The 27414-nt window shown below is 43.0% G+C and overlaps 1 protein-coding gene across 2 annotated transcripts in view; it reads left to right on the forward strand.

Annotated features, from left to right (window-relative positions):
- Positions 1-27414, forward strand: part of LOC126251372 (acyl-protein thioesterase 1) — a 127975-nt gene that overhangs the window by 52518 nt on the left and 48043 nt on the right. For both annotated transcript variants that reach the window (XM_049951757.1, XM_049951755.1), the window contains 2 exons: positions 13526-13573; positions 14224-14470. In XM_049951757.1, coding sequence (XP_049807714.1) covers positions 13526-13573; positions 14224-14470 — 295 coding nt within the window. The remainder of the gene's footprint in view (positions 1-13525; positions 13574-14223; positions 14471-27414) is intronic.

The following is a 27414-nucleotide window of genomic DNA, read 5'->3' on the forward strand; positions in this document are numbered from 1 at the left end:
GTACTGTGGTTTCAGTTGCCTGAGACTGCAGTCGTGTGTGTGTGTGTGTGTGTGTGTGTGTGTGTGTGTGTGTGTGTGTGTGTGTGTGTTGTTAAATTACAAAGCAACAACAAACCAAACAAAAGTAATACCCATTACCACTAGGTTACTCCATGACTAACTTTGGTTTCTCTAAGATGATTTCTCAAAAACAGTGTTTTGTGAAGTAATGGTGGAGCTTGGAAGAACAACTCCAGCATTAAAGAAAAATTGCAAGTTCCCCTCATGTACTAAAACTCTCTATATATTCCTAATAGCCGTAGGAGGTGACATAAATGTGCAGTTCAACTGATCTTGCATTTTCACTTAAGTCTGCAAGGGACAAGGTAGACATTTCTTGGCATATCTTTGTGAATGAATGCATAGGATTTCCTTCTACCCCTGTTCTATGCAGTTCTGCCGCTGATGATGTTCCTCATAGCAGATAATTTCCAGCTCTGGAAATGTCCAGAACTGGAAAAATTCTAATTATGTAGCTATGATTAGAAGTAAGAGTACAAAATCCATTTTTAATCATTTTCTATGATGCCATTATGGTGTTTGTATTGATAAATACATTTGAATAATTCACAATTATTCAGTTTTGGTACACTTAGTTTTATAGAATACTGAAAATAGTCTGTGGCTGACACAAGGTTCAAAACCAGGAGTAAATCCTAATGCTGCGATGCACTTTCTTGGCTCCCAACAAGAATTGCTAGAAAATTTCGTATGGTTTTGGTGGTAGTGTCTCCATCATCATTTTTTTCTTATTGCAATTAGTCTACTGCATAGTGTAATGGTAGTAAAGGAGCTTTAATGAATAGACTGCCCCAAACATTTATTGTGTTAAAATTGGATTGTAATAATTACTGTTTGATACAGAAAGAGTTGTTGTTTCATGCCTAAATGATGGGTGGTCCCCAGCATCAACAACTGCTATGATAGATATGTTTTTATGCCTTGTTTGGCACCTCACACCACTAGCACATGTATGGTGGCATATGGTTGACAAGTCTTGCTGTCTGCTTGTCAGCTGTGGGAATTGCCTCCAGACTAGTTGCTCTAGTGATCTGTATCACTAGTCAAGACAAACAACTTATTCATCTTAAATGCAGTACTCAAATATACTGTGAAAAAGGACAAATAAATAGTGTCTGAAATAAGAGGAATCTCACAACCTTTAATGTGATCTGAGGCGTTACTTGTTAGACAGCTATGAGTGTTTTCCCCCATTTTCTGCATCTTTAACTCTTTTATGACAAATTTCTGATACCCTTTCTGAGACTTGTTGGATGTTTGTGTTTAGTGTTCAAAAGTCAACTCACCATTTTGATTTAGAAAAACTGTAAGAGAGACAGAAATATCCCACTGGACATCAAAGCGAACTGTTATACAGCAGAGTTGTTCTGAAAATTTGTGTGATCTGGTCAAAATTAAATATTTTTAATCATTGTTAATCAACTGTAAATGTCAGTGGTGTTTCATTGAAAGACTTTTGTGGCTTCATTTACACTTCTATTGGTAGAATGTTGTAAAAACCTGCATCTATCAACCAAGCTGTTTCCTAAGTGATGAGTATCTTCCTTGTCGATTATATCCTCGAAGTGGCAACATGCCTCCAGGAACAACTTGTTGTCCCATTGAATTTAAGCTTCTTCATCTGAAGTGTGTCTATACAGGAGTCTTCAACCTCATTGGATATGCTATGTGGCACTAGGAAGCCTGGAAACTCACCTACTGTCTCATCTCTGCCATCCTCCTGTTACAACTCACGTTCATTAACAAACAAAGAGGGAATGTATTCTGGAATATTCTTTTCTTTGCAGTGTGATATTTTCATTGGAAAACTTAATGTTAACTCATCAGTTGTTGATTCAACAGAAGTAGAAAAGGGTCCTAGTCCTAATACTTCCTGCAAAATTGTTATGTTACTTGATGTATGGTGAAGAAAGAAATGTAGTTTGATAATATAACAAACCAAAATAAATGTAAAAATAGAAAATTGTTAAAATGCTAAAGAAAACAGTGTGCAAAGCAAGAACAAAAAAAAGTAAGCCCACTCCTATAATTTACATGAATAAATTTTGAAAACTACGAAAATCACTGGCAGAGCAGGTTACTACAGTGACCATTCCACAAGCAGTAGCAGTTTCGGTCTCGGTACATTACACACAGTGATGAGTACAGCTTGTTCAATTTATTGTACTCTTCTCTTTGTTCATCTAAGACGCTTAAATCCAAAATGAACACTGTGACATCGTCAAACAGCTTAGTAGTGATGGCCTATTGCTCCTTAAATATATGAGGTTACGGCCAGAGCTTGGTCACAGCAGCTATGCTCTGTACAGAACCCTGCCTGATAAATAGAGAGAACCTCATCAGTATGATCATAAATTCTGCTGCTGGGCAACAGCTTGCTGGGTCATCTTGTGGTTTTAAAATGACAAGTGTTTTGGATATCTTCATCTGCCTAGGAACTTGGTTGGTGCTCAAAGTATGTGGTAGAACTGTTATTAGTGCGTGGTCCCAGGTGTTTAATAAGCTCCAGGAATAACCCATTGAGTCCTGCAGCTCACTTTAAATGTTCTGATAGCCTTTTCTAGTTCAGTCTCTGTGGAGGAAATAGAGCCTTATACTTGTCACTTGTATCTCACCTTTGAACTTAGGCTCCACAGAAACTTGTCTCTGCTTGACCTTTTATATGCTGTCTGAGAGGGGGATACTATAGTTATGGGGAGGAAAATTTAAGAAAAGGAAAAATAGTAGAGGGACATGGACTGGGAAAGGAATAAAAGAGGAAGCTGCCTGTTAGAATTTTATACAGAGCATAATTTAATCATTGCTAACATTTGGTTTAAGAATCACGAAAGACTGATGAATATGTGGAAGAGACCAGGACACACCACAAGGTTTCAGATAGATTATATGATAAAATATATGCTTCAGAACCAGAATTTAACCTGTAAGGGGCAGACGTGCACTCTGATCACATTTTATTGGTTATGAACTGAAGATTAAAACTGAAGAAATTACAGCAAGGTAGGAAATTATGGAGGTGAGACCTGAATAAATTGAAAGAATCAGAAGTCATTGAGAATTTCAGAGGGAGTGTTAAGCAACAATGGATTGAAACAAGGGAAGAAGTACAATAGAAGATGAATGTGTTGCTTTGAGAGAGGAAATAGTGAATGCGACAGAGAATCAAATAGAAAAAAAGACTGTACCAAGTATTAATCCTTGGATAACATTGAGGATACTCAGTTTAAATGACAAAAGGAAAAAATATAAAAATGAATAAAGCATAAGGGAAAACAGGTGTCAAAAAATAGGTTGACAAAATTGCAAAATAGCAAAACAATAATGGCTAGTGGACAAATGCAAGGCTGTAAGAGCATACAACATACTGGAAAGATAGAAATATTAGAGAAAGCTTCACTACTTCATCCCTCAGAGCTACCCATTCTTCTTCTACTGTATTTCTTTCCCCCATTCCTGTCAATTGTTCCCTTATGCTCTCCCTGAAACTCTGTACAACCTCTGGTTTAGTCAGTTTATCCACGTCCCATCTCCTTAAATTCCCACCTTTTTGCAGTTTCTTCAGTTTTAATCTACAGTTCATAACCAATAGATTGTGGTCAGAGTCCACATCTGCCCCTGGAAATGTCTTACAATTTAAAACACGTTCCTAAATCTGTGTCTTACCATTATATAATCTATCTGAAATCTGTCAGTATCTCCAGGCTTCTTCCATGTATACAACCTTCTTTTATGATTCTTGAACCAAGTGTTAGCTCTGATTAAGTTGTGCTCTGTGCAAAATTCTACCAGGCGGCTTCCTCTTTCGTTTCTTAGCCCCAATCCATATTAATCTACTACGTTCCGTTCTCTCCCTTTTCCTGCTACTGAATTTCAGTCCCCCATGACTATTAAATTTTCATCTCCCTTCACTATCTGAATAATTTCTTTTATTTCATCATACATTTCTTCAATTTCTTCGTCATCTGCAGAGCTAGTTGGCATATAAACTTGTACTACTGTAGTAGGCGTGGGCTTCGTGTCTATCTTGGCCACAATAATGCGTTCACTATGCTGTTTGTAGTAGCTTACCCGCATTCCTATTTTTTTATTCATTATTAAACCTACTCCTGCATTACCCCTATTTGACTTTGTATTTATAACCCTGTATTCGCCTGACCCAAGGCCGTTTTGGTTAGTGTTACAAGGCCAGATCAGTGAGTCATCCATACTGTTGCCCCTGCAACTACTGAAAAGGCTGCTACCCCTCTTCAGGAACCACACGTTTGTCTGGCCTCTCAACAGATACCCCTCCGTTGTGGTTGCACCTACGGTACGGCTATCTGTATCGCTGAGGCCCGCAAGCCTCCCCACCAACTGCAAGGTCCATGGTTCACGGGGCGGGGGGGGGGGGGGGTTCAGAACTATTAATTTAAAAAGTAATAGGTGCACAATACTGATTCAAATTGTGTACAGAAGAAAAAAAGCTGGTAGAAAATAGTTTCAGTTCTGGTGAAAAAAAGGAACACATGACACTGTGTTGATGTACTGATTTATCTTACACGAAAGGCAAACTTATGTTTATACCATTTGTATATTTAGAGAAAGGTTTTGGCAGTCTTGACCTTAATGCACTTTGGGTTATTGACTACTAGTGCATAAACCAAAATGCAGTAAGTCAAAGGACATGAAAGGGAAGCAGTAATTGAGAAGGAAATGAGACAGGGTTGTAGCCTATACCTGAGGAAACTCAAATGGTACACTGAGCAAGTGGTAAAGGAAACCAAGTAGAAGTTTGGAGAAAGTGCTGGGAGATGAAGCAAAAATTTGCTGGTGATATAATTCTGTCAGATATAGCAAAGAACTTGGAAGAGCAGTTAAGCAGAAAAGAGTTTAACAGATTAACATCATCAACTAAAGTAAAACAAGGGTAATAGACAGTGTTGGATAATTAATGAAGAGGTATTGAATCAAATTGGATAAACTGAAATCTATGGCACAACTTTTGTGAGAGTAAAAGAGAGGCTCGGTTGATAGGACACATCCTGAGGCAGCACAGAATTATGTATTTAGCATTGAAGGGAAGTATGGAAGTTTAAAGTTGTAGAAGAAGGCTTCAATATGGTAAGCAGGTTCAAATCGACACAGATTGCAGCAGTTACTTGGAGATGATGAAGAAGAAGAAGAAGACATGTCTAGGAGCTACACATGTAGAGCCTCTACCAATGTATGCTCACTGATCTTTACTGCTGGTATCTTAAATGCTGTGAAAAGTTCTGGTAGAATGTAAATACATTTTGATTAAAGGAAACCACTCACCTTGTGCGGTTTGTATGTGGGTTTGTGTTTTTATTTTTTATTTATTCATCAACTAAGCAGTTCAGCTACAGTCCATGGGCTCATGCAGTGCTCACCATTGAATACCTCCAATCCCACCCCCCTTCTGCCATTAGCAGACAATATAGTGGTTGCATGGTAAACAATTTGTAGGGTGTTGAATGCTGTAAACATCATTGGCCTTTTACAATCTCACACTCAAAGGGTTCCTTGTTAGTAGCGGATAGGCTTCTAGACCAGATGAGATACCTGTAAAATTCTGCAGAGGTTGCGCAAAAGAATTTGCTCTGCTTCTGTCAGCAGTTTATCGTAGGTTGCTGGTGTAACCAAGGGTACTAAGCGTCTGGAAAAAACACAGGTTATTCCTGTTTTCAAGAAGGGTCGTAAGGCAGATAAACATAATTATAGGCCTATGTCACTGATATAAATCTGTTGTAGATTTGTAGAATGTTTTATGCTCACGTATTATGACGTTTTTTGGAGAGCGAAAATCTTCTCTCTAAAAATCAACATTGGTTCCGTAAACAGAGATCATGAAAAACTCTGCTTGCTCTTTCCATCAATGAGAGCGACGGCACTCACACAGTGCTCAGGTTGACGCTAAATTCATTTACTTCAGAAAGGCATTTGAAACAGTCATGTACTGAAAAATATAAGACCTTATTAAGTATCAGACCTGATTTGAACTAGATTTAACAGTTCCTTTCAGATAGTACTCAACATGTGACTCTAAATGGAACAGAATTGACAGATGTAACAGTAATTTCAGGAGTACCCAAGGAAGTGTGATCGGTCCATTAGTGATCTAGTGGGAAATTTTGGAAGCTCCATAAGGCTGTTAACAAATGATTAGTTTGTCTTTAAGAAGGTAGGCACCCCTGAATGCAAGTAAATGTAAGATGCTGTGCATACACAGGAGTAGAAATCCGCTACTGCACAGCTACACCATTGACGACAGATTGCCGGAAACAATATATATCACAAAATATCTGGAAATAACAATCGGGCAGTGTTAAGGGGAATGACACATAAAACAAATAGAAATAGCAGATGCCAGACTGTGATTCATAGGAAGAATCTTAAGGACATGTAAGTCATCCATGAAAGAAGTTGCTTACAAAATACTTGTTTGGCGAATTCTTGTGTATTGCTTATCAGTGTGAGACCCTTACCAGGTAGGATGAATGGAAGAAATAGAGCAGATCCAGTGAAGAATGGTGCATTTCCTCACAGGATCATTCAATCAGCCTTACATATGTGCTCAACAAGAGAGGCATTGTGCATCACAGAGAGATTTACTATTGAAATTATGAGAGAATACATTTTGGAAAGTGTCGGACAACATACAGAGTAGTTATAATTAAACTTACACTACTTGGGAGGACAGAAGAGAGCTAATGAATAAAAGATGGAAAGAAACACATTTTTATTTCCACATGAGAGGGTAACATTTGTTAATTGCATACCATGCTTATGTTCTAGGTTACAAATGTGCTCAGTGGAATGACCGTCTGCATCTATGACACTATGGAACTGCACTAGAGATAGCATTTCACAATTGTTTGCAGCACTTTTCAAATGGTGGACCATTGAATGTTCAGCTGTCATGACACCTCATGCACTGCTTCAAGATATGTCCAGCATTCTCGGCCATGGCAACAGCAACTTCTTCACCAATTTGTGGCACAGTTGGCCATCAGCCTCTACCCAGAGCAATTCTCACATCGCCAGTTAATTCAAGCTTCTGAATCTTGTCCTTCAATACCCATGTGGAAAGATCATCTCTCTGTATTTGTTTAATGCAGCTGCATTTTTGCTGCTGTTTTGACAAAACAGCTTCATGAGTAAAGCCCTAATTACCTTTTACAGACCCATGTTGACTGTAACTGTAATGCGCATTGATGCTTGTTTCTACTCCCTATGTCACAGCTCCAGTACCAGCGTCTAACACTTAACGTTACCAACAACACAAATCCTGCAGCACACAGTCTGAATAACATTCCTGTAAAGTTGGGTACCCACATGGTAAATAGCTTTCTGTCGATCCACTGACTCAAACAGTGAAAGTTTAATTATAACCACCCTGTAGTACGTCCTCTCACATAAGTCTCACAAAATGACCACAACTATACAATTTGAGAAATTAGAGCTAATTCTTAGTTAAACAACAATCATTCTTCCTACACACGATACACAAATGGAACCAGAAGTTCCCACTGCCATACCCTCTCAGGTGGCTTGCCAGGTATTGATTAACAAACTGTAAGAAACGTTAAAGAACTGTCAGATAAGCAAGAAATGCAAGATGACCTTTGTCACACACAAACTCCTTCGACTGACATCAGCTATAAGAAACCTGAGGAAAAGTATTTTAATAAAGAAACACAGTGAACCATTTTGACAGATGTGAAAGATGTGCTTAAAATTATTACACAACAGCAGCTTGAGTGAAACTTACGCAAAAACTCTAAAGTGGAGGACATGGCAATGAACAAGAATATTAATTAATATTAAAAACAGCATATGCACGTCTTTCATTTATGATCTGGTATGTGCCTTTTCTGTTTGAAAATATTTTCTGAGTGATTGCAGATGCAATCTCACTCAATAAAACCTAGAAATGTTGAACTTTATTATTTTAAAAATTCTTCTGCATGTGTGGCTGGAATAGATCAGACTATCAAATTATATGTCACAAGATTTTTTGTTGCTTGAGTGAATTCTATTGGGGGCGGGGGAGGGAACGGTCTGTGGTAAGTGGTTTGTGTATGTTTTCCATAAATTTTGTTCTTGGAATTTGCTCCTTTATCTCCTAAAACATTACACTTTTTTCATCACATTTCTTGCTCTTACAAATCCTAGGTCTAATTAGGACACAGTGGTAATAACAGTGGTGAAATATAGAAATTGGGGTTTAAAAACTACTGGTTTGTGATCCATACTTTATTGGGTGTGAAAATCTTGTGTGCACGTTTAGCTTGTTAGAGCTAAAAGTTGTTTCTCTGTAACAGAGCCGCCATGAATAATGAATTAGTGTCCTTTTAATGAAACTGAATAAAATCTTAGCTGTAGGTATATCAATAAATAGTCCACATTATAAAGTGTCTGACTCTTTTTGAGAAGTAGTTACATTTGTTTGTTAGTGGAGCTTTCAGAGTGTGAATAGACCCAATAACTATTTCCAGAGTCTTGAAAACAATGTAACAAATCGCCAAGACATCCTTAAGGGAAGCCGAAGTGCTGCCAGAAAAGTTTTAATAGATCTCCTTTCATCCCTCTTTAAGTGAACTATAGGGTTGCAAATAAAAACAGGCCTATCTGCTGCTCATGAGAATGGATAGAAAAATTATATTAACATTACTGTTGCATGTGAAACTAAATAAAGGGATTGAATTAAATCAATAGTCTGAGTTGATATTCTCCCTTTAGAGTAAGTGATTAGTGTGTCATTCATTCATGTTCATCAGATTCCTCCAGCAAGGATAACCTTTAGAGATCTGGAAGGAGTGAAGATATAAACATTAACAGAAAAAAGAAGAAAAAACCCATCAAAACTCAATGTGTGAGCTGTACCCACAATAAATTATCACCACACTATACTGTTTGAACTTACACCAGATAAATGTAACTTTGTAAATTAGCAGGGAATGCTCTATTTTGAAAATACATGCTGCTTCCTAAGCTACCTATATTAAAAAGGCTGCTGTATATCTTATTATTTTTCAGCTTAATGTTTACATGAGTACATGGATATTAAAAAATAAAGAAGTTCCCTGGATCTGTAATCACAGAGACCTCTTTAAAATACACTCTTATATGTCATGCAGCTTTACAATGAAAGTTGTTACTTGTGATGCAGCTAACAAGAATTCTCAATTCTTTAATTGAGAAAATCAGTATTAGAGCCTAGCTAATTACATAATTTATAGTAGTAGTAGTAGCTTATGTAGTCAATTTCCTTTTGAACTTGTTAGAATTCCAGATTTATTAGTTTATTTGGGAGGAACTGACTTACATAGTGCACTTCTTTGTACGCTTTAATATGTTAAGTCAGGAGACAAAACCATGTAGTGTCAGCTCTCAGAATTTAATTATAAATATTTGCCTTGAAGTCTCACAAGGATTAGGATTGTTTATTGATACCCTTTGTGCCGTATGTTTACATCAAGTTATAACGTTTAGAAGTAGTTCTGCATGTTATTGCATCATGTTGAAAGACAGTATGCATTTACGAAGTGGCAGCAGTGTGTAAAATTTCTCAGAGATTCCCACATACTCGTGAATATTCACTGTTGTAAAATATGAAATATTTAATGCCCAGTAAGCACACATAATATATCAAGCTTTAGGATTCAAATAATAACAGTACAAAGGTGCAACATTACAACAGTCAAGTCAGGAAACCTTATATGCATGAGATCCAGTGGTTATGGATTGGAAAGGTGCACTAGAAAATATCAGGAAAGTAAAGATAAGGATCATTAAAAAACCCTAGAACCCAATAATAACAATATTATGAAAAGAATAGATTGCTATACTAACCGTATAGTTGAGATGTTGAGTCACAGACATGCACAACAAAAAGCAAACAGGCTGTTAAACAAGTGAGCATTCGGCCAAAAGGCCTTATTTTGAAACACACACACACACACACACGATCTCCCCCCCCCCCCTCCCCGAGGCCAGACTGCAAGCAATTGCACATGGTGGGAGAAGCATTCTGAGTGGTGGGGCTAAGGAGGAGGCTGGGGTGGGGAGGGGGAGTGATGGCAGGGTAGGGGTGGGGGACAGTAAAGTGCTGCTTGTAGTGTGCACATTCAGGGACATGATTGGAAGAGGGTAGGGGGCAACTAGGTGCATGGGAAGTTAGAGTGTGGGTGCATTGTTGGAGTAGAGGGCTGTGTAGAGCAGGGAAGGGTATAGGTGAGTGAAGGACAGTGATTAACAAATGTTGAGGCCAGGGAGTTTACAGGAACGTAGAATATATAGCAGGGAAAGTTCCTATCTGTGCAAAACAGAAAAGCTGGTATTGGTAGGAAGGATCCAGATGGTGCATCCTGTGAAGCATTCACTGGAGTAAAGAACGTGGTGGTGGGCAGCGTGCTCTGAAATTGGGTGGTCCAGCTGCTTCGTAGCCTCAGTTTGTCATTGGCCATTCATGTGGACAAACAGTTTGTTGCTTGTCGTGCCCATGTAGAATGCAGCAGAGTAGTTGCAACTTGATCTGCAGATCACACGATTCCAGGTTTATAGACCACATGACTCCCTTTTATGGGAAAGGTGATGCTTGTGACCTGACTGGAGTATGTGGTGGTGGGAGGATGTATGGGACAGTTCTTGTATTTAGGTGTATTACAGAGATTGAGCCTCGAAGTAAGGATTTGGGAGCAGGGTTTGAATAGGGATGAACGAGGATATTGTTTAGTTTGGGTGGGTGGGAGAATACCACTGTGAGAGGGATAGGAAGGATAGTTGGGCTCGACTAGATGTAGTTGAAAGCATGACAGAGAATGTGATTCAGTTGGTCCAATCGTGGGTAGTACTGAGTCAAGAGAGAAAGTGGGACTTCTGGAGGTAGTGGGCGACTGGAGAGATAAACCATGGGACCTGTTTCTGTACAAGGTTGGGAGGGTAATTTTGGACTGTGAAGGCCTCAGTGAGACCCTTAAAATATTTTGAGAGGGACTGCTCATCACTATAGATATAATGTTCACGGGTGGCTAGGCTGTATGGAAGGGATTTCTTGGTCTGGAATGAGTAACATTGTCGAAGTGGAGATATTGTTGGGGTTTAACCCAATGAGACAGAATAAGGCTACAGATTGTAGACAGTAAATATGTAGCATAGTACATTACTTGAAGAAAAGTCAACTGGAAGTTCACTGGCATATCAAAAGAATGCTGGATACTTTACAAACTAAGCATATCTTGGAGTACCGTAATTATCTTCCCAACTTTGTACAAAAACAAATCTCCCATGCCATATCTTTCCAGTCTCGGGGCTACAGAGGAGCATTCCCCTCGTAACTCAGTACCTCCCAAGACTGAAGCAACAGAACTACATTCTCCGCCAGGTGTTCGACTACCTCTTACCGTACCCTGAAATGAGAAATGTCCTGCCCACTACCCTTCCCACCCCTCCCATAATGGTAATCCGCCATACACCGAAGCCCTGTTCCCAACCTCTTACCTCATGGCTCATATCCCTGTAATAGACCTACATGCAAGATCTGTCCCACACATCCTCCCACCACCACCTACTTCAGTCTGGTCACGAACATCACCTACCCCATGAAAGGCAGGGCTACCTGTGAAGTGAAACCAGTCATGTGATTTACAAGCTAAGCTGCAACCACTGTGCTGAATTTTATGTGGGCATGACAATAAACAAGCTGTCTGTCCGCATGAATAGCCACCAACATTCTGTAACAAAAAAAAAATGATTGTGTGGTATTATTGGCCAGGAGGCCCCATCTGGGGAAGTTAGGCTGCTGAGTGCAAGTCTTATTTCAGTCGACACCACATTGGGTGACTTGTGTGCCAATGATGAGGATGAAATGATGATGAAGACAACACAACACCCAGCCCACGAGCAGAGAAAATCTGCAACCCGGCCAGGAATAGAACCTTTGGCCCACTTCTTGGGAGGCAAGCACGTTACCACTTGGCTAAGCAGGTGGACACTGTGGCCAAGAAACGAGTGGACCACCCTGTTGCTGAACACACTACCAAAAAAGAGATCTTTCTTTTCCGTGACTGCTTCACAGCCTGGGCCATATGGATCCTCTTAACAGCACCAGCTTTTCTGAATTGCGCAGATGGGAACTTTCCTTGCAATACATTCTATGTTCCCGTAACCGTCCTGGCCTCAACCTTCGTTAGTCACTCTCCTCACCCATCCAGCCTCTTTCCTGTTCCCATTCCAGCACTACACAGTCATCATTCCACCAAACATTCAGTCTTTCTACTTCTCTCCTTTTCCACTACTTCCCCCACCCCCCACCCCGCCTCCCGACCGCCCTCAGTATCTCCGCTATATGGTGAGTAGCAACTTTCTTTTTCATAATATTGTTACATTCCATCCTGAATTTTCCATTGTGAGTGGAAATATGCATTTCCACTATTAAGCAGAGTGTAGCAGCCCAGTAGTCAGACACTGGACCCACATTTGGAAGGAACAAGTCTCAAATCCCTGCTCAAGAATTCTGATTTATGTTTCTGACGTTTCCATTAATTTGATTGTAGTGGATTTCAGTATGATTCCTTTGAAAATTATGTGGCTGATTTAGTTCCCCAAGCTTTTTCTTCCCTTCCAGCCATACAAAAAAGTAAGGAAATTAAACCAGAACTGTAACATATCACATTGTGAATGAATGTGAGAGAGAGGAAAAAAAGTCAGTTTGTTCAAAATTGGTTGTCTCATTGCTTTATTCATTTATTTTATGACATGTTATTAAATAATCACTTTCATAGCTACTTTCAACATAATCCCATGCACTTTAGCAGAGGTATATGATGAAAAGGGGGATATAGTAGGGGACCAGCTGTAAGTTGTATATCTGTATGTTTGAAAAATTTTGATATTTTTGAACATACATAAAGATTAAGGGATTTCAAATGAGAGAGAGAGAGAGAGAGAGAGAGAGAGAGAGATTTTTCCTGATAGTGGAGGTTCTTTCTTGCAACAAGAAAAAATGTTAGACATTTATTGTTATGTATTGTTATGTTGAGTACAATAATGTTAAGATGAGTCATGAATTATGGTAAGAGATCTTAGCATGCATATTATTATTAAGAGTGTAATACATTAATCTTCATTCCATACATGTGCACTAGAAAATAATGCACACTTGATACATTAATGCTAGTGATATTGTCTTCACTAAAGAAGCTACTGCAGTTAAATAGCAACGCGGGATTAGCCAAGTGGTCAAAGGCGCTGCAGTCATGGACTGTGTGGCTGGTCCCGGCGGAGCTTAGAGTCCTCCCTCGGACATGGGTGTGTGTGTTTGTCCTTAGGATAATTTAGATTAAGTAGTGTGTAAGCTTAGGGACTGATGACGTTAGCAGTTAAGTCCCATAAGATTTCACACACATTTGAACATTTTTTGAGTTAACATAATTTAGACACTTTTTTGTTTGTTTTTTTGCAGCCCCACAATGCCAGTTACACTAAATGGTGGATTTAGAATGCCGTCATGGTAAGTTTCAAATGTGTGGCATAAAATAAATGATTAACTGAACTACAAGTATAGGAATGTTTACTTGTCACATCAGTAACCATTGCATCTTAAGTTTACAATTTTAATGGCGTGCAAGGACAATTTTCCATGGACTTACAGTCTGTGAAGACCACATTGTTCTAACTTACAGCCACAGAGGATACACTGTAGGTATGAGAGAGCAAAATGCCACTATTATAAGAATAGCTAGATATTGAAAACAGAAAGAAAGGGTGTTGTATAGTATTATTTGTTCGTTATTGTTAAATGTTAGAGGTATATAAAGAAAAGGTATGTATTATGGAAGTCAACTTGCAAAGGTGATTATGTAGCTCAGTGAGGGAGTTCCAGCATAAATCAAAGTTCGCACTGTTTGTCCTATGCTCCACTCCCTAGCAGTCCACTGTCACCGTCATTAATTCCTTACTGCCCTTTCCCAAAATTTCACTATGTGGCTCTACACACCTCCCTTTCATACCCTGCTGCTTAGGTGGTTTCTCAATTCCCCAGCAATCACATTCAAAAATTTGAAACTTTTGCCTCCTTAACTTCAAATTTAGAAAATATATTTTTTGCTACAAATATTCTTCAATATGTTTTGCATAAAAACTAATTAGTTCATTCCACAGGTTTGATCTACGAACTTTGGATGCAAATGGGCCTGAGGATGAAGAAGGTATAAAACGTGCAACAGAATTAGTGCACGGTATGATTGAACAGGAAGTAAAAGCTGGTATACCTTCAAATCGCATTGTCCTGGGAGGCTTCTCACAAGGAGGTGCCTTGGCACTATATTCAGCTCTCAAGTTTCCAAAACCACTGGCAGGAGTTATAGCTCTCTCTTGTTGGCTACCTCTTCACAAGCAGTTTCCAGCTGTAAGTTGATTACTTTGTAGTTATTCTGGCATGTATCGTCTGAAGTACCTAATGGGACAAAATCTCATCAGCAACTGAAGGATTTTGAGACCTTCTGTTTATTAACCGAATGGAACTATATGGTTCCAGAGACCTTTTGAAATCACATCTCAAACATCTGTGATGCAGCCAGAAGTGACAAATGAAAATTTTTTCCAAGGGTGGGGTTCAAATTCAGATCTCCTGCTCACTGGGCAGATCTGCTAACCCCTACACCACACTGGCACAGTGGCTTTTCACAACTGCACAGACTACCCTAGCATGCCACCCTCCTCACTCCAAAGTCCTATCCATGCCTCAGCTCACTAGGTATGTCCTCAAACTCGAAAAGCATTGCAGAGGCCTTCCAAATGTGTTGCAATAGCACCTCAGCATCAAACGAAATGGAAGATCCTGTCTGAAATCCAGGCATACCAAGTGAGCTGCGCCTTCCTAGGAATTTGCATTGAGGAGGGAGGCCTGCTAGGGTATTCCATGCAGTTTTACAAAGCCACTGTGCCAGGATGACATAGTGGTCAGCACATCAACCTAGTGGGCAGAAGGCCAGGGTTGGAATCTCAGCCTTGGTACAAATTTTCATCTGTCACTTCAGTTTGCACCCATAAATCATTTCAGTGTGTTGTTTTGAAATGTAAACTTTGTATCAGTAACAGCACTGTACGCAGTGTGAGGTAATATGTTTTGTTCAGACTGCCAAATGAATAACAGACTTAGAAGTTGAGTTTTGTACGGGGTCTATTCAGAAAGTAGGGAACGTTTCCATCTGACACCACTAGGCGTGCACCAATCACATGTATTTTGGTATGTGCGTGTTCGAATTTGAAATGTATGCTGCAATTGAAAATCCTGCCAGTTGCGAGTTGCCATTTGTGATACGGTTTTTGTTGGCAAAAAACCTAAAAACTATAGAAATTAATCGTGAGCTGTGCAAAGTGTATGGAAACAATGTAATGAGTGAATTTTCCGTCCAGAAATGGTGCATTCGGTTTAAAAATGGCCGAACCAATGTTCATGATAAAGACAAGAGTGGACGCCCATCATTGTGGCTGACGATCTTGTTGCTAAAGTTAATGAAACAATTCATGAAAACAGTCGCTTCACAATAATGGACCTTTCACTTTCTTTTCTAAAAGTTTCACGGACTTTGTTTTTTGAAATTGTCACTCAAAAGCTAGGATACCACAAATTTTGACGTTGACATTTCTGGAGGCCTACCACAAAGGCACACAAGGTGTGTCCCCCCCCCCCAAAAAAAAAAAAAAAATAAATAAAATATGTTTGCAAACCTTCTCAGCAAGGAAGTTGAGGGTGACAGTGTTTTGGAATAGGCAAGATGTGCTGCCTATTGATTCTCTCGAACGTGAAGCAACCATAAATTCCGACCATTACTGTCAAACTTTGCACAGCCTTAGAAGAGCATTTCAAACCAAACGCCAAGGAAAGCTGACGTCCAAAATTTTGTTTTTGCAGAACAATGCCCAGCGTCACACGTCAAACCGCACTAAAGAACTCCTCAATTCATTCAAATGGGAAACTTTCCCTCATCCACCCTGCAGCCCCAATCTTGCACCAAGTGACTTCCACTTGTTTTCCAAGATGAAGAACTGGCTTGCAAGGCAGTGCTTTGATGATAACGCGGAACTCCAGGTGGGCATGACTCACTGTCTGAAGTCTCAGGCGGCAGAATTTTACAGCGGTCTTTCAAAGCTTGTCCACCGCTATGATAAGTGCCTCGATGTGTTTGGTGACTATATGGAAAAGTAGTGTATCAGTCGCTCTTTCAGATGTATATTATAAAATGTATTTCTTGTACTTAGTTCCCCCCCCCCCTCCTTTTTTTAATGCCAAAACATTCCCTATTTTCTGAAAAGCCCTTGTATTTGGCATTACAGAACATCTTTAAAATATTATTGCTCATAGGGGTAAGAGAGGAGCAGCAGTGCATGCTTAGTAACACCTTTGTGTGTGAACATGTAACGTTATCCAATAATATGTGGATCCTGCTGAATAGCTGGTTTGACACCAGGATCATTTGTTTTACACAGAGTAATATGCATAACATTTTTCACGTGTTCTGGTGATCAAAGGACCAGTGAATTTATGTATGCAATCTAGTGCTTTGAACATTGACACCAAATCCGCCATTTTGGGAAGGTGTTGACCAGAAACCAGTGTACATTCGAACTTCTGTGCACTGGACTACAAGCATACATCAACGACACAATTGGTGAACTGCTAGGGACACTTTTTGACACAGTACAGGCAGCATATCTCTTAAGAAACTAAAATGGGCTGATACATTCAGCTGTAGAAGTAATATACGTAGGGCGTCAAAGGATTGTGGATAAATCACAAATTCACTGACTTAACAGCTGCTGTATGATAGTGGTTATCACCAGCTTACTGATACATTATTTGTGATTGTATTCTCTGCAGCCATCTCTGAGCTGGTGACAATGGCTAGGTGACAATATTAAATATATGCTGTGTGCATAATGATTCACCATTGCTGCACTGTTATTGCAGATTGCATGTTAGACTGATGGTGAAATCCGCCAGCAGCAACATACAATTAAAAACACATTCCAAACACATTGTGCTGTATATGTCAGGGAAGGAGGAAGAAGGTTGTTACATATGCCTTGTGACGGCAGTGTGCAGCGGTCAGGACTTGAGAATGGGCATCCAGGGCTGCCATTAAATGACAAAACAGGAAATTAGGTACAATAAAGAGGATATATTTCAATGTATGGTGTACAAGGGGCATGTCTAGGGTCGGAAGTTACCAGGTTTAGGCAAGTCTAGGAGGTCGAACAATTAATTGAAATGGGCAACACAAGGGGAAGCCAGAGGCTCTGCCTTCCGAAAAGACGTCTGTTCTGGTCGAGGTCTGGATTACAAGGGAAAGAGAGGCAACTGTGTTCAGCGCTGCGGAACACTACAGCGTCCTCACATGTGACCTGTATCCCACGCACGATGTTGGATAAAACCAATGGCGTGAATTCGCTTGCAGTTTCAGCAGAGGTCTCAGGCCATCTCTTGTCAGCCGCTTTAACTGGACAGACCTGCCTCGGTTTTGAAAGACAGGTAACTTCTGTCACTTAGGCACAACATAAGTTGCTCTGGGAGAAAACTTGTAAAGGTTTCAATGGGCCTTTGAAATAAATTTTTTAACCAATACCTCAAAAATATTCCTGACTGGCTGGCACCCTGTACAACATGGTATTATTCCCCCAATTATTCAACAGTCAGATTACTCATTTATAGTTAGGAGACAAGGGTCTGAGTCATCACAGATACTTACTGTTTGTGAAACATAAGTGTGCTTATTGAAGCCCATTGCCGTTTGCATGAAACTGTGTTCTTTGTTGAAATAATGCATGGTGTTGCAAGTACAGCCAGCTACGAGGGTGAGTCAAATGAAAACCTTAAATATTTTTTTAAATATTATTTATTATGTAGAAGTGGTACAAAGCTGTATCACTTATCAACGTAATCTCCCCACGCTCAATGCTAGTCCTCCAGCACTTACAAAGTGCATAAATTCCTTTAGAAAAAATTCTTTTTGTAGTCCGCGCAACCACTCGTGCACTGAGATTGGAACTTCTTTCCTCCCATTGCGTCTTTGAGTGGTCCAAACATATGGGAATCACTTGAGATAATGTCTGGTGAATATGGTGGATGAGGAAGACACTCAAAATGCAGGTCTGTGATTGTTGCAACTGTTATACGGGCAGTGTGGGGCCGTGCATTGCCATGTTGCAAAGGGACACCCGCTGACAGCAATCCAAGTCGCTTTGATTTGATTGCAGGCCCCCGACAATTTTTTAGGAGATCTGTGTATGATGCACTAATGACTGTGGTCCCTCTAGGCATGTAATGCTCCAAAATGATGCCTTTTTTGTCCCAAAAGAGAGTCAGGATAACCTTCCCTGCTGATGGTTCTGTTCGAAACTTCTTTGGTTTTGGTGATGAGGAATGGCGCCATTCCTTGCTCGCTCTCTTCGTTTCCGGTTGGTGGAAGTGAACCCAGGTTTCCTCCCCAGTATCAATTCTTACAAGGAAGCCATCACCTTCTCATTGAAAGTGCCGAAGAAGTTCTTCACAAGCATAAACACGTCGTTCTCTCATTTCAGGAGTCAGCTGCCGTGGCACCCATCTCGCAGACACTTCGTGGAACTGGAGCACATCATGCACAATGTGGTGTGCTGACCCATGACTAATCTGTAAACATGCTGCAATGTCATTCAGTGTCAATCGGTGGTTTTTGGTCACTATGGTTTCAACTGCTGCAATGTTCTGTGGGGTCAAAATTCTTTGTTTCTGACCTGGACGAGGAGCATCTTCCATTGAAGTCACACCATTTGCAAACTTCGTATTCCATTTGTAGACTTGCTGCTGTGACAAACATGCATCACCGTACTGAACCTTCATTTGTCGATGAATTTCAATAGGTTTCACACCTTCACTACACAAAAACCAAATAACAGAACGCTGTTCTTCCCTGGTGCAAGTTGCAAGTGGGGCGGCCATCTTTATATTGATACTGCGATGGTATGTGTGCATCTGCACTATGCTGCCACCGACAGGCCATTCTGTAAACTGTTGGTAGCATGCTTACCAACTTACAGGAAAGCGGCGCGAAATTTCGATTTGTTATTACAAATGTAAGGTTTTCATTTGACTCACCCTCATACTTGTCCTGCTTCACTATCCACTACTCGCAACCCTGACAGGATGTGTCGTCCATCGTATACATATCTTGGTTTTAACTTGAGTTAGCACAGGAGCTGTTTGTGTATTACCTGGCGAGATATCTTTGATTCATTTTTATGTGAGGTTACATCACTGACACAACAACTACTGTATCAGCATAATATATTAGAATGAGAATACGTGGTACCACATTTTGTGCGTAACATGTATTTCACTGTCAGTGTATTTTGTAACATACTGTGTGGTTATAATTAAATTTTCTCTATTTAACAAGCTAGCAACGGCCTTGCCGCAGTGGATACACTGGTTCCCGTGAGATCACCGAAGTTAAGTGCTGTCGGGCGTGGCCAGCACTTGGATGGGTGACCATCCAGCCGCCGTGCACTGTTGCCATTTTTCGGGGTGCACTCAGCCTCGTGATGCCAATTGAGGAGCTACTCGACTGAATAGTAGCGGCTTTGGTCAAGAATACCATCATAACGACTGGGAGAGCGGTGTGCTGACCCCATGCCCCTCCTATCCGTATCCTCCTCAGAGGATGACACGGCGGTCGGATGGTCCCGATGGGCCACTCGTGGCCTGATGGCGGAGTGCTTTATTTAACAAGCTACAGCACAGAAACTAATTACCTTACAAGTCCCAAACCTGGTAGCATTAATGTCAAGAATATGGGTGCATGACTTCCATGCCTCACAGCGCCACTGTCCAGTTTCAACTATGGCCACCAGGTGCCATGATCAGTCATCGTGATACATATTTCCCACATGTGACCAGTTGCAGGGCACTTGTTGATGTGTCAACATGAGCTTGGACAAAAGGAAGAGGGCATTATTGGTGAAGCTCTATTATCAAAACAATAATAATGCTGCAGCTGCACTTCAAGAATATAGCCAGCTGAAAGGATTATGGAAGGGTCCTCTTTCTCCACTTACTGTGCGGAGCATGTTGAAGTAGTTCGAATCAGCTGGAAAACTGGGCGTCAATCCGGAAAGAGGCAACGACCACTTGCCCAACAGGAGGGTCATGAACTCGCTGTTGCTGTGGCAGACAATGCTGCGTGCAATTCCCAGTCATCAAGCAGTGCACATGCTGTATCATGACAGTTGAACATCCTGTGGTCCACTGTATGGAAGGTGCTTTGAACCATTCAGAAATTGTATCCGTACGAGATCCATATCGTACAACAGCTTGAACCACAGGACGCACCGCAATGTGTTGACTTCACTCTCCACTGTCTCACAAGAATTGAAGTTGATGAGGGCTGGCCCTGGACCTCCCAATGGACAGACAAAACTCATTTTTCTCCGACAGGTGAAGTGGACACACACAATTGCCGAGTGTGGGGATCTTCATCTCTAGTCACTGTGTATGAAGTTCCTCCGTATGGCGAATGTGTCACCATATGGTGTGGCTACATGGCTACGTTCATCATTGGCCCATTCTCCCTCCCCATCACCCCCTTCCCCACCCTCCAGGGGGCTCGCTGCTCTTCGGGGGGCTCGCTGCTCTTCGGCGGTTTCGTGCTTGGCTACCATGGGCCCCAACTTTTGCAGCATTTTTTCCCTTCCGTGCTGCATGTCTGTCCCCTTGCTATTCTTTTTCCCTTCACTTGGGGAACATGTCTGGGATGTTATAGTCTCACCTTTGTTTTTTTCTCCATTTTCCTTTCTTTGTTTCCCTTCTCCTCTCGTTCCTCCGCCTCATCGTTTGAGTTTCCTCTTTTTCTTCTTCCTCCCTGTGCACTCCTGAAGACTGGCACATGCATCTGACACGTAACAGGTGACTGGGTAATGTGTAATTCCCAGCCCCGGGTCAACAGGTAGGGTTCGCACGTACCCCATGGTACAGGCCAGGCCCAGGGAGGGGTGATTGCCTGAGCTGCAACCTTCCCAAATTGCCGATTGGCCCCCCTGTCAAGCATTCAGGAGGTGTGAACAATCACCCCAGTCAACGTCTACAAAACATAAACATAATGATTCAAAGACCCTTCCCCCTGCATCACGGTTCCTTGTGGTGTCACTCACTGAAGACGGTCAGTCCTTCGCCACAGTAAATCCGTTTATTATTCTGAAAGGTGTTGATGCAATTCCCAGCCCTGTGAAATCCTGCTCTAATTTACGGAATGCTATTTTGCTTTTGGAGGGTATTTCTGATTCTCAAGTAAAACTACTGCTTGCTGCCTCACTTCTCTGTGGCTACACTGTTCATGTCGAGGCCCATAAAACTATGAATTCTTTCCGTGGTGTAATTTACACCAGGCTGCTTGACGGTCTAACCGAGGCTGAAATCCAATCATACCTCTCTGATCAGGGTGTCATTGCCGTCCATCGTGTTATGAAAAAGGTAGATTCTTCCTTAGTGCCCACTCACACTATTTTTCTCACCTTTGATAGAGTGGTGCTTCAGAAGAAAGTCCAAGATCAAAGCAGGCTGTGAAATTATCACAGTCCGGCCACCCCTTGCGGGTCCGGGGGTAAGAATAGGCCCGCGGTATTCCTGCCTGTCGTAAGAGGCAATTAAAAGGAGTTTCACAAGTTTCGGTCTTTACGTGATGGTCCCCTGTAGAGTTTGACCTCCATTCTTCAAAATTTTCCCAAAGAACAAGCCAATTGGGGAAGGGCACCTTAAGTGGTGCATCATGTCCATCGTGCATTGAGATCCTTAGCCCGCTTTCTCATCGTCACAATTCAGTCACGCTCATTCTCCATGTCGTGGGTGAGGACACCTTCCTGGGTGTGTTTTCCACCATGCACTGTGTAGTGTCGCTTTCTGCGTCGACAATGACTATGGACTTCTTAGCACCTGATCTCCAGCACGGTAGCCAGTCCGTTGTGGTGGGGTCGCCATGTACCCTGTTGGTTGTAGCCCTCTGACCACACAGGGATTGCTCTTCTGATGCCTGTGCCATTAACTCCCCCACATATGCCAAGGGGTAGATGACCATCCCCCTGGGGCATCGGGACTCCCGGCAATGGCCATCCTGCCAGGTGGCCTTTGCTGCGGCTGGGTGGCACCTGTTGGGAGGGCCCCTGGTCAGAGTGGGTGGCATCAGGGCAGATGACCCGCTATGAAGCATAGTCCATCATCTCTTGCTGGTGGTGAAACACCAGCAGTCTCTAAGCGTTCACGTGCTCAATTCAATGCACAGAAGTATGACCCCAAGTCTTTCCCCTCCATGGCCACGCCATGGGAGGAATGTCAGGCTAAGGATGGCAGCGGATCTTATTCTCCCCGGTACTTTGTATGTTCGAGAGCTGATGTGGAATCTTTCATGACGATGAAGACTCAGTTTTTAGTTGAGAATTTAGAGGACAAGTTCGGGGAGGTGGAGGGATTGTCCAAAATGAGATCTTGGTCATTCGTGATCAAAACAGCATCCTCTGCTCAGTCACGGGTGTTACTCACTTGCGACAATCTGGGGGATGTTTCTGCACCCGTCATGCCCCACAAGAGCTTATACATGATCCAGAGTATCATTTCACAGTGACCTTCTTTTGCAATCTGACGATGAGCTGCACGCCAATTTAGAGTGGTGAGGTATACATTTCATCCAGCGTGTCCACTAGGGTCCAAGGGATAATCCGCCGGTGCCTTCATCTTGGCCTTCGGGGGTGATACATCGCCTGAGAAGGTCAAGGTGATGGTCTACCGCTGTGATGTAAAGCTCTATATCCTTCCCCCAATGCGGTGCTTTAAGTGTTGGAAATTTGGCCATATGTTTTCTCGCGGTACTTCCAATGTCACATGTCGACATTGTGGACACCCATCACATCCCAATACTCCATGTGCCCCGCCTTCTATCTGTGTCAACTGGGGAAAGCACCATTCACCTTGCTCGCCAGACTGCAGGATTCTCCAAAAAGAAAGGAAGCCCATGGAGTACAAGACCCTGGACTGACTAACCTAAACTGAGGCTAAGAGAAAATTTGAACACCTGCATCCTGTACGTATGACATCATCTTATGCTGCCGCTACAACAGTTCTGGTACCATCAGCTCCGCCAACCCCAGTCACCTCTCAAAGCCAGAAGACTACACTGCCCCCTTGATGGTGGGGGCATTTCCCTCCCTGTTGCTCCCACACCACCTACTTCGGGAGCAAACCCCCCCCCCCCCCGCCCCCAACCATCGGGGATGTCCGTCCCCACTTCTAAGCCGGAAAAGCTTAAGTCTTTTTCGGCTTCTCTCACTAGGAAGGGGTCCTGTGGGTCACTCCCTTCCCAGGTTTCTGCTACTGGGAAATATGACACCTGCCAGTGGCTGAAGAGCTCAAAAGCAGCCGGTTGCAGGGCTTCAAACTCATCCGCGGTCTTGGAGACTGAGCCAGTGAAGTCCTGCCAGCTGGGGAAACCCAACGAGCAGCAAGAGAAATCCAAAGAGAAGACCCGTAAGACCAAGGAAATTGCAGTGGCACCCACACAACCGCTACATACAAGCTCTGCGTCTGAGGATGGGGTGGAGATTCTGGCGTCTTGTTTTCAATGCTGAGGACCTAGATCTCGCCAGACCCACAGACACAAAGGATATAGACTGCTCAGGCTATAAGTCGGTGGCAGCAGGTGACTCTGAGGTGTAAACTGCCTCATTGAATGTTCCATGCCGGAAAATCCTCCCCTTCACTACACGCCACAGTGAATCCTGTAATGCTCCATGTACAGAGTGGGAGCTCCTCAGTGCCCTTGCACAGTGCCCCAACACATCTCCTGGGCCTCATGGTATCCACAGCCAGATGATTAAACATTTCTCCTCTGACTGCAAGTGAAATATCCTCATCCTCTTCAACCAGATCTGATGCAATGGCAGCTTTCCATCACAGTGGCATAAGCTGCTGGAACGTATGGCGTGTCGGCAGTTGGTTTGGGTCCTGGAATCACGTGGCCTTCTGGCTCCATGTCTACCACTGATAATCTTGTGTCCCTAGAATCTGCCATCCGAACAGCCTTTTCCAGATGCCAACACCTGGTTGCCATCGTTTTTGACTTACGTAAAGCATTCGACACGACCTGGTGACATCATATCCTTGCCACATTGTATGAGTGGGGTCTCCAGGGCCCACTCCCGATTTTTATCCAAAACTTGCTGTCGCTCGGTACTTTCCGTGTCCAAGTTGGTGCATCCCATAGTTCCATCCATATCCAGGAGAATGGAGTCTCACAGGGCTCCATATTGAGTGTGTGTCTATTTTTAGTGGCCATTAACAGTCTAGCAGAAGCTGTCAGGCCCTCCGTCTCACCCTCTCTGTATGCAGATGACTTCTGCATTTCCAGTACTGGTGTTGCTGAGCATTGCCTACAGGGAGCCATCCACAAGGTGCAGCCATGGGCTCTAGCCCATGGCTTCCAGTTTTCAGCCATGAAGATGTGTTTCATACATTTGTCGGCATCATACCGTTCATCCGGAACCAGCACTTTACATTAATGACAATCCACTCACTGTAGTGGAGACATATCGATTCTTAGGTCTGGTTTCCAATGCTCATTTGACATGGCTTCCTCATCTTCATCAGCTTAAATGGAAGTGTTGGCAGCACCTCAGTGCCCTCCACTTCCTGAACAACATCAACTGGGGTGCAGATCACTCCACGCTGCTGCTGCTTTACAGAGACCTTGTTCAATCCTGCCTTGACTATGGGAGTGTGATTTACGGTTCGGCGGCGCCTCAGCATTGCTTTTGCTCCACCCATTGCACCATTGCGGAGTTCGACTAGCAACAGTAGCTTTTAGGATGAGTCCAGTGACAAGCGTACTGGTGGAGGCTGGAGTTCCTCCATTGACGATCCGATGTGCACAACTGTTCGCCAGTTACGTTGCACATATTCATAGCTCTCTTGAACATGCTAATTACCGTCTTATTTTTCCAACCAGGGCAGTTCACCTCCTGCATAGGCAGCCCAGGTCAGGGCTAACGATTGTGGTTCTCATGCAATCGCTTCTGTCTGAACTGGAGTCCTTCCCTGCACCACCTCTGCTCGAGGTACATTCACATACACCTCCATGGTGTAGCTCTAGGCCAAAGCTTCGCCTGGACATTTCGTGTGGCCCTAAGGACTCCGTTAACCCTGCGGCTCTCCGCTGTCAGTTCCTCTCAATGCTTGAAGTGTTCAGGGGCTCTGAAGTGGTTTACACCAACGGCTCGATGGCTGATGGTGATGTTGGCTTTGCCTTTGTCTACAGTGGCCATATTGAACAGCATTCCTTGCCTGATGACTGCAGTGTATTCACTGCAGAGCTGGTGGCCATATTTCGTGCACTTCATTATATCCGTTCATGCCCTGAGGAATTGTTTCTTCTGTGTACTGACTCCTTGAGCAGCCTACATGCTATCGACCAGTGCCACCCTCGCCATCCTTTGGTGGCATCCATCCAGGAGTCCATATATGCCCTGGACCAGTCCCTTTGTTCAGTGGTGTTTGTGTGGACCCCAGGACACTTCGGCATCCCAGGCAACAAACTTGCCAACAGGGTGGCCAAACAGGTTACGTGGAAACCGCTTCTGGAGATGGGCATCTCTGAACCTGAGCTGCGTTCTGACTTACGCGGTAGGGTTTTTTGGCTTTGGGAGATGGAATGACATAACAGTACGCACAACAAACTGAGTGTCATTAAGGAGACTACGAATGTGTGGAAGTCTTCCATGCAGGCCTCTCACAGGGAATCAGTTGTCCTCTGCTGGCTCCACATTGGCCATGCTTGGGTGACCCACGGTTACCTCTTGCACCGTGAACACCCGCCCCAATGTCGGTGTGGCGCCCGGTTGACAGTGGCCCATATTCTCATGCACTGTCCCACTTTGACTGCCCAGCGATGAAATCTTGTGTTACCAGACTCGTTGCCGCTCATTTTATCTGACAACGCCTCATTGGCTGACATAATTTTACGTTTTATTCGTGAGGGTGGGTTTTATCATTTGATCTAAGTTTTAGCATGTGTCCTTTGTCCCTCTGTGTCCTCCACTCTAGTGCTTTTAGGGCAGAGGTTTTAATGTGATGCAGAGTGGCTGGCGTTTCCTTGGCCAGCCACTGTAATCTGCTTTCTTGTTTTACTCACTTCTGTTTGTAGCGTCTCTCTGTTGTTTTCTTGTCCTCTTTTGTTCCTTTTAGTGTTCATTGCCTTTCCTTCTTTCTTGTGGTATTCCCTTTCTTTCCATTTTGAGTTATATGTCACATCTGCTTTATTTTCACATTTGTGGCATTATTTTATTAGGAACAGGGGACCGATGACCCCGTAGTGTGGTCCCTTCCCCCCTCTTTTAAACCAACCAACCAACCAACTAATAGCCTAGCTGTATATTCCAAACCCAATGTGCTGCTACCAGTGTCATCATTTCAACCACACTAGAACATCTTGTCGACACCCAGCCAAATGTGTCACCTGTGGCAGGGATGCGCATGAGGGCTACTGTCCACGTCCTCCTCCCTGCTGTATCAACTGCAATGGCGGCCATGCCGCCACCTCTCGGGATTGCTCCATGTATCTTGATGAGCGGGCTGTCCAAGAGATCCAAGTAAAGGAAAAAGTGCCTTACCCAGTAGCTCACAAGTTACTAGCTAGTCACAAACCCTGCACTCTCCCGTCTGGTGCCTATAGATCTGCTCGGGTTACCTCTCGCTCCGTAAAGGACGTGGCCATGCAGACGTGCGATCTCCATTCAGCTCTGAGGTTGTGAAATCGCCTAGTGTCAAGGTAGCATCGCCATCCCCTCAACCAGCTGTGCACCAAGCCATCAGACAAAGCCACCAGCTACACAACTGGTAGGCTGGAAAGGACAGGAGTAGTACTCCCATTGAAGACTTCCTACGTCCCTCCAACCAAACAAAACCCTAGTCTTCTTCGAGCCTTTCCTGTTAGAGCAAGTCCACCAAAGGCAAATGATTTTCTCCTTCGCCAACTTGAAGATCCTCTTCGATAGTAGCACCACATGATACCTTAGCGCTGCCGGCCTCCGTGTCGCCCGTGCTCACTGCCAACCATTTTTCAGTGTTGGACTCCATGGACCGACCCACAAGCAAGCCGATGCTTCTGTGGACACCATGGAGCAGGATCCGCCTGCTTCTGTGCCCTGTAGTAGCGACTCCTTACTGGCTGTCACTCAGCAGCCACCAAGGTGACACCCCTACATTTCTTCCTCATTATGACTCTCTTCCAATGGAATATTCACGGCCTTCGGCCCACAAAGAGGATTTATGGCTGT

Source organism: Schistocerca nitens, chromosome 4, assembly GCF_023898315.1.
Source record: "Schistocerca nitens isolate TAMUIC-IGC-003100 chromosome 4, iqSchNite1.1, whole genome shotgun sequence".
NCBI lineage: Eukaryota > Metazoa > Arthropoda > Insecta > Orthoptera > Acrididae > Schistocerca > Schistocerca nitens.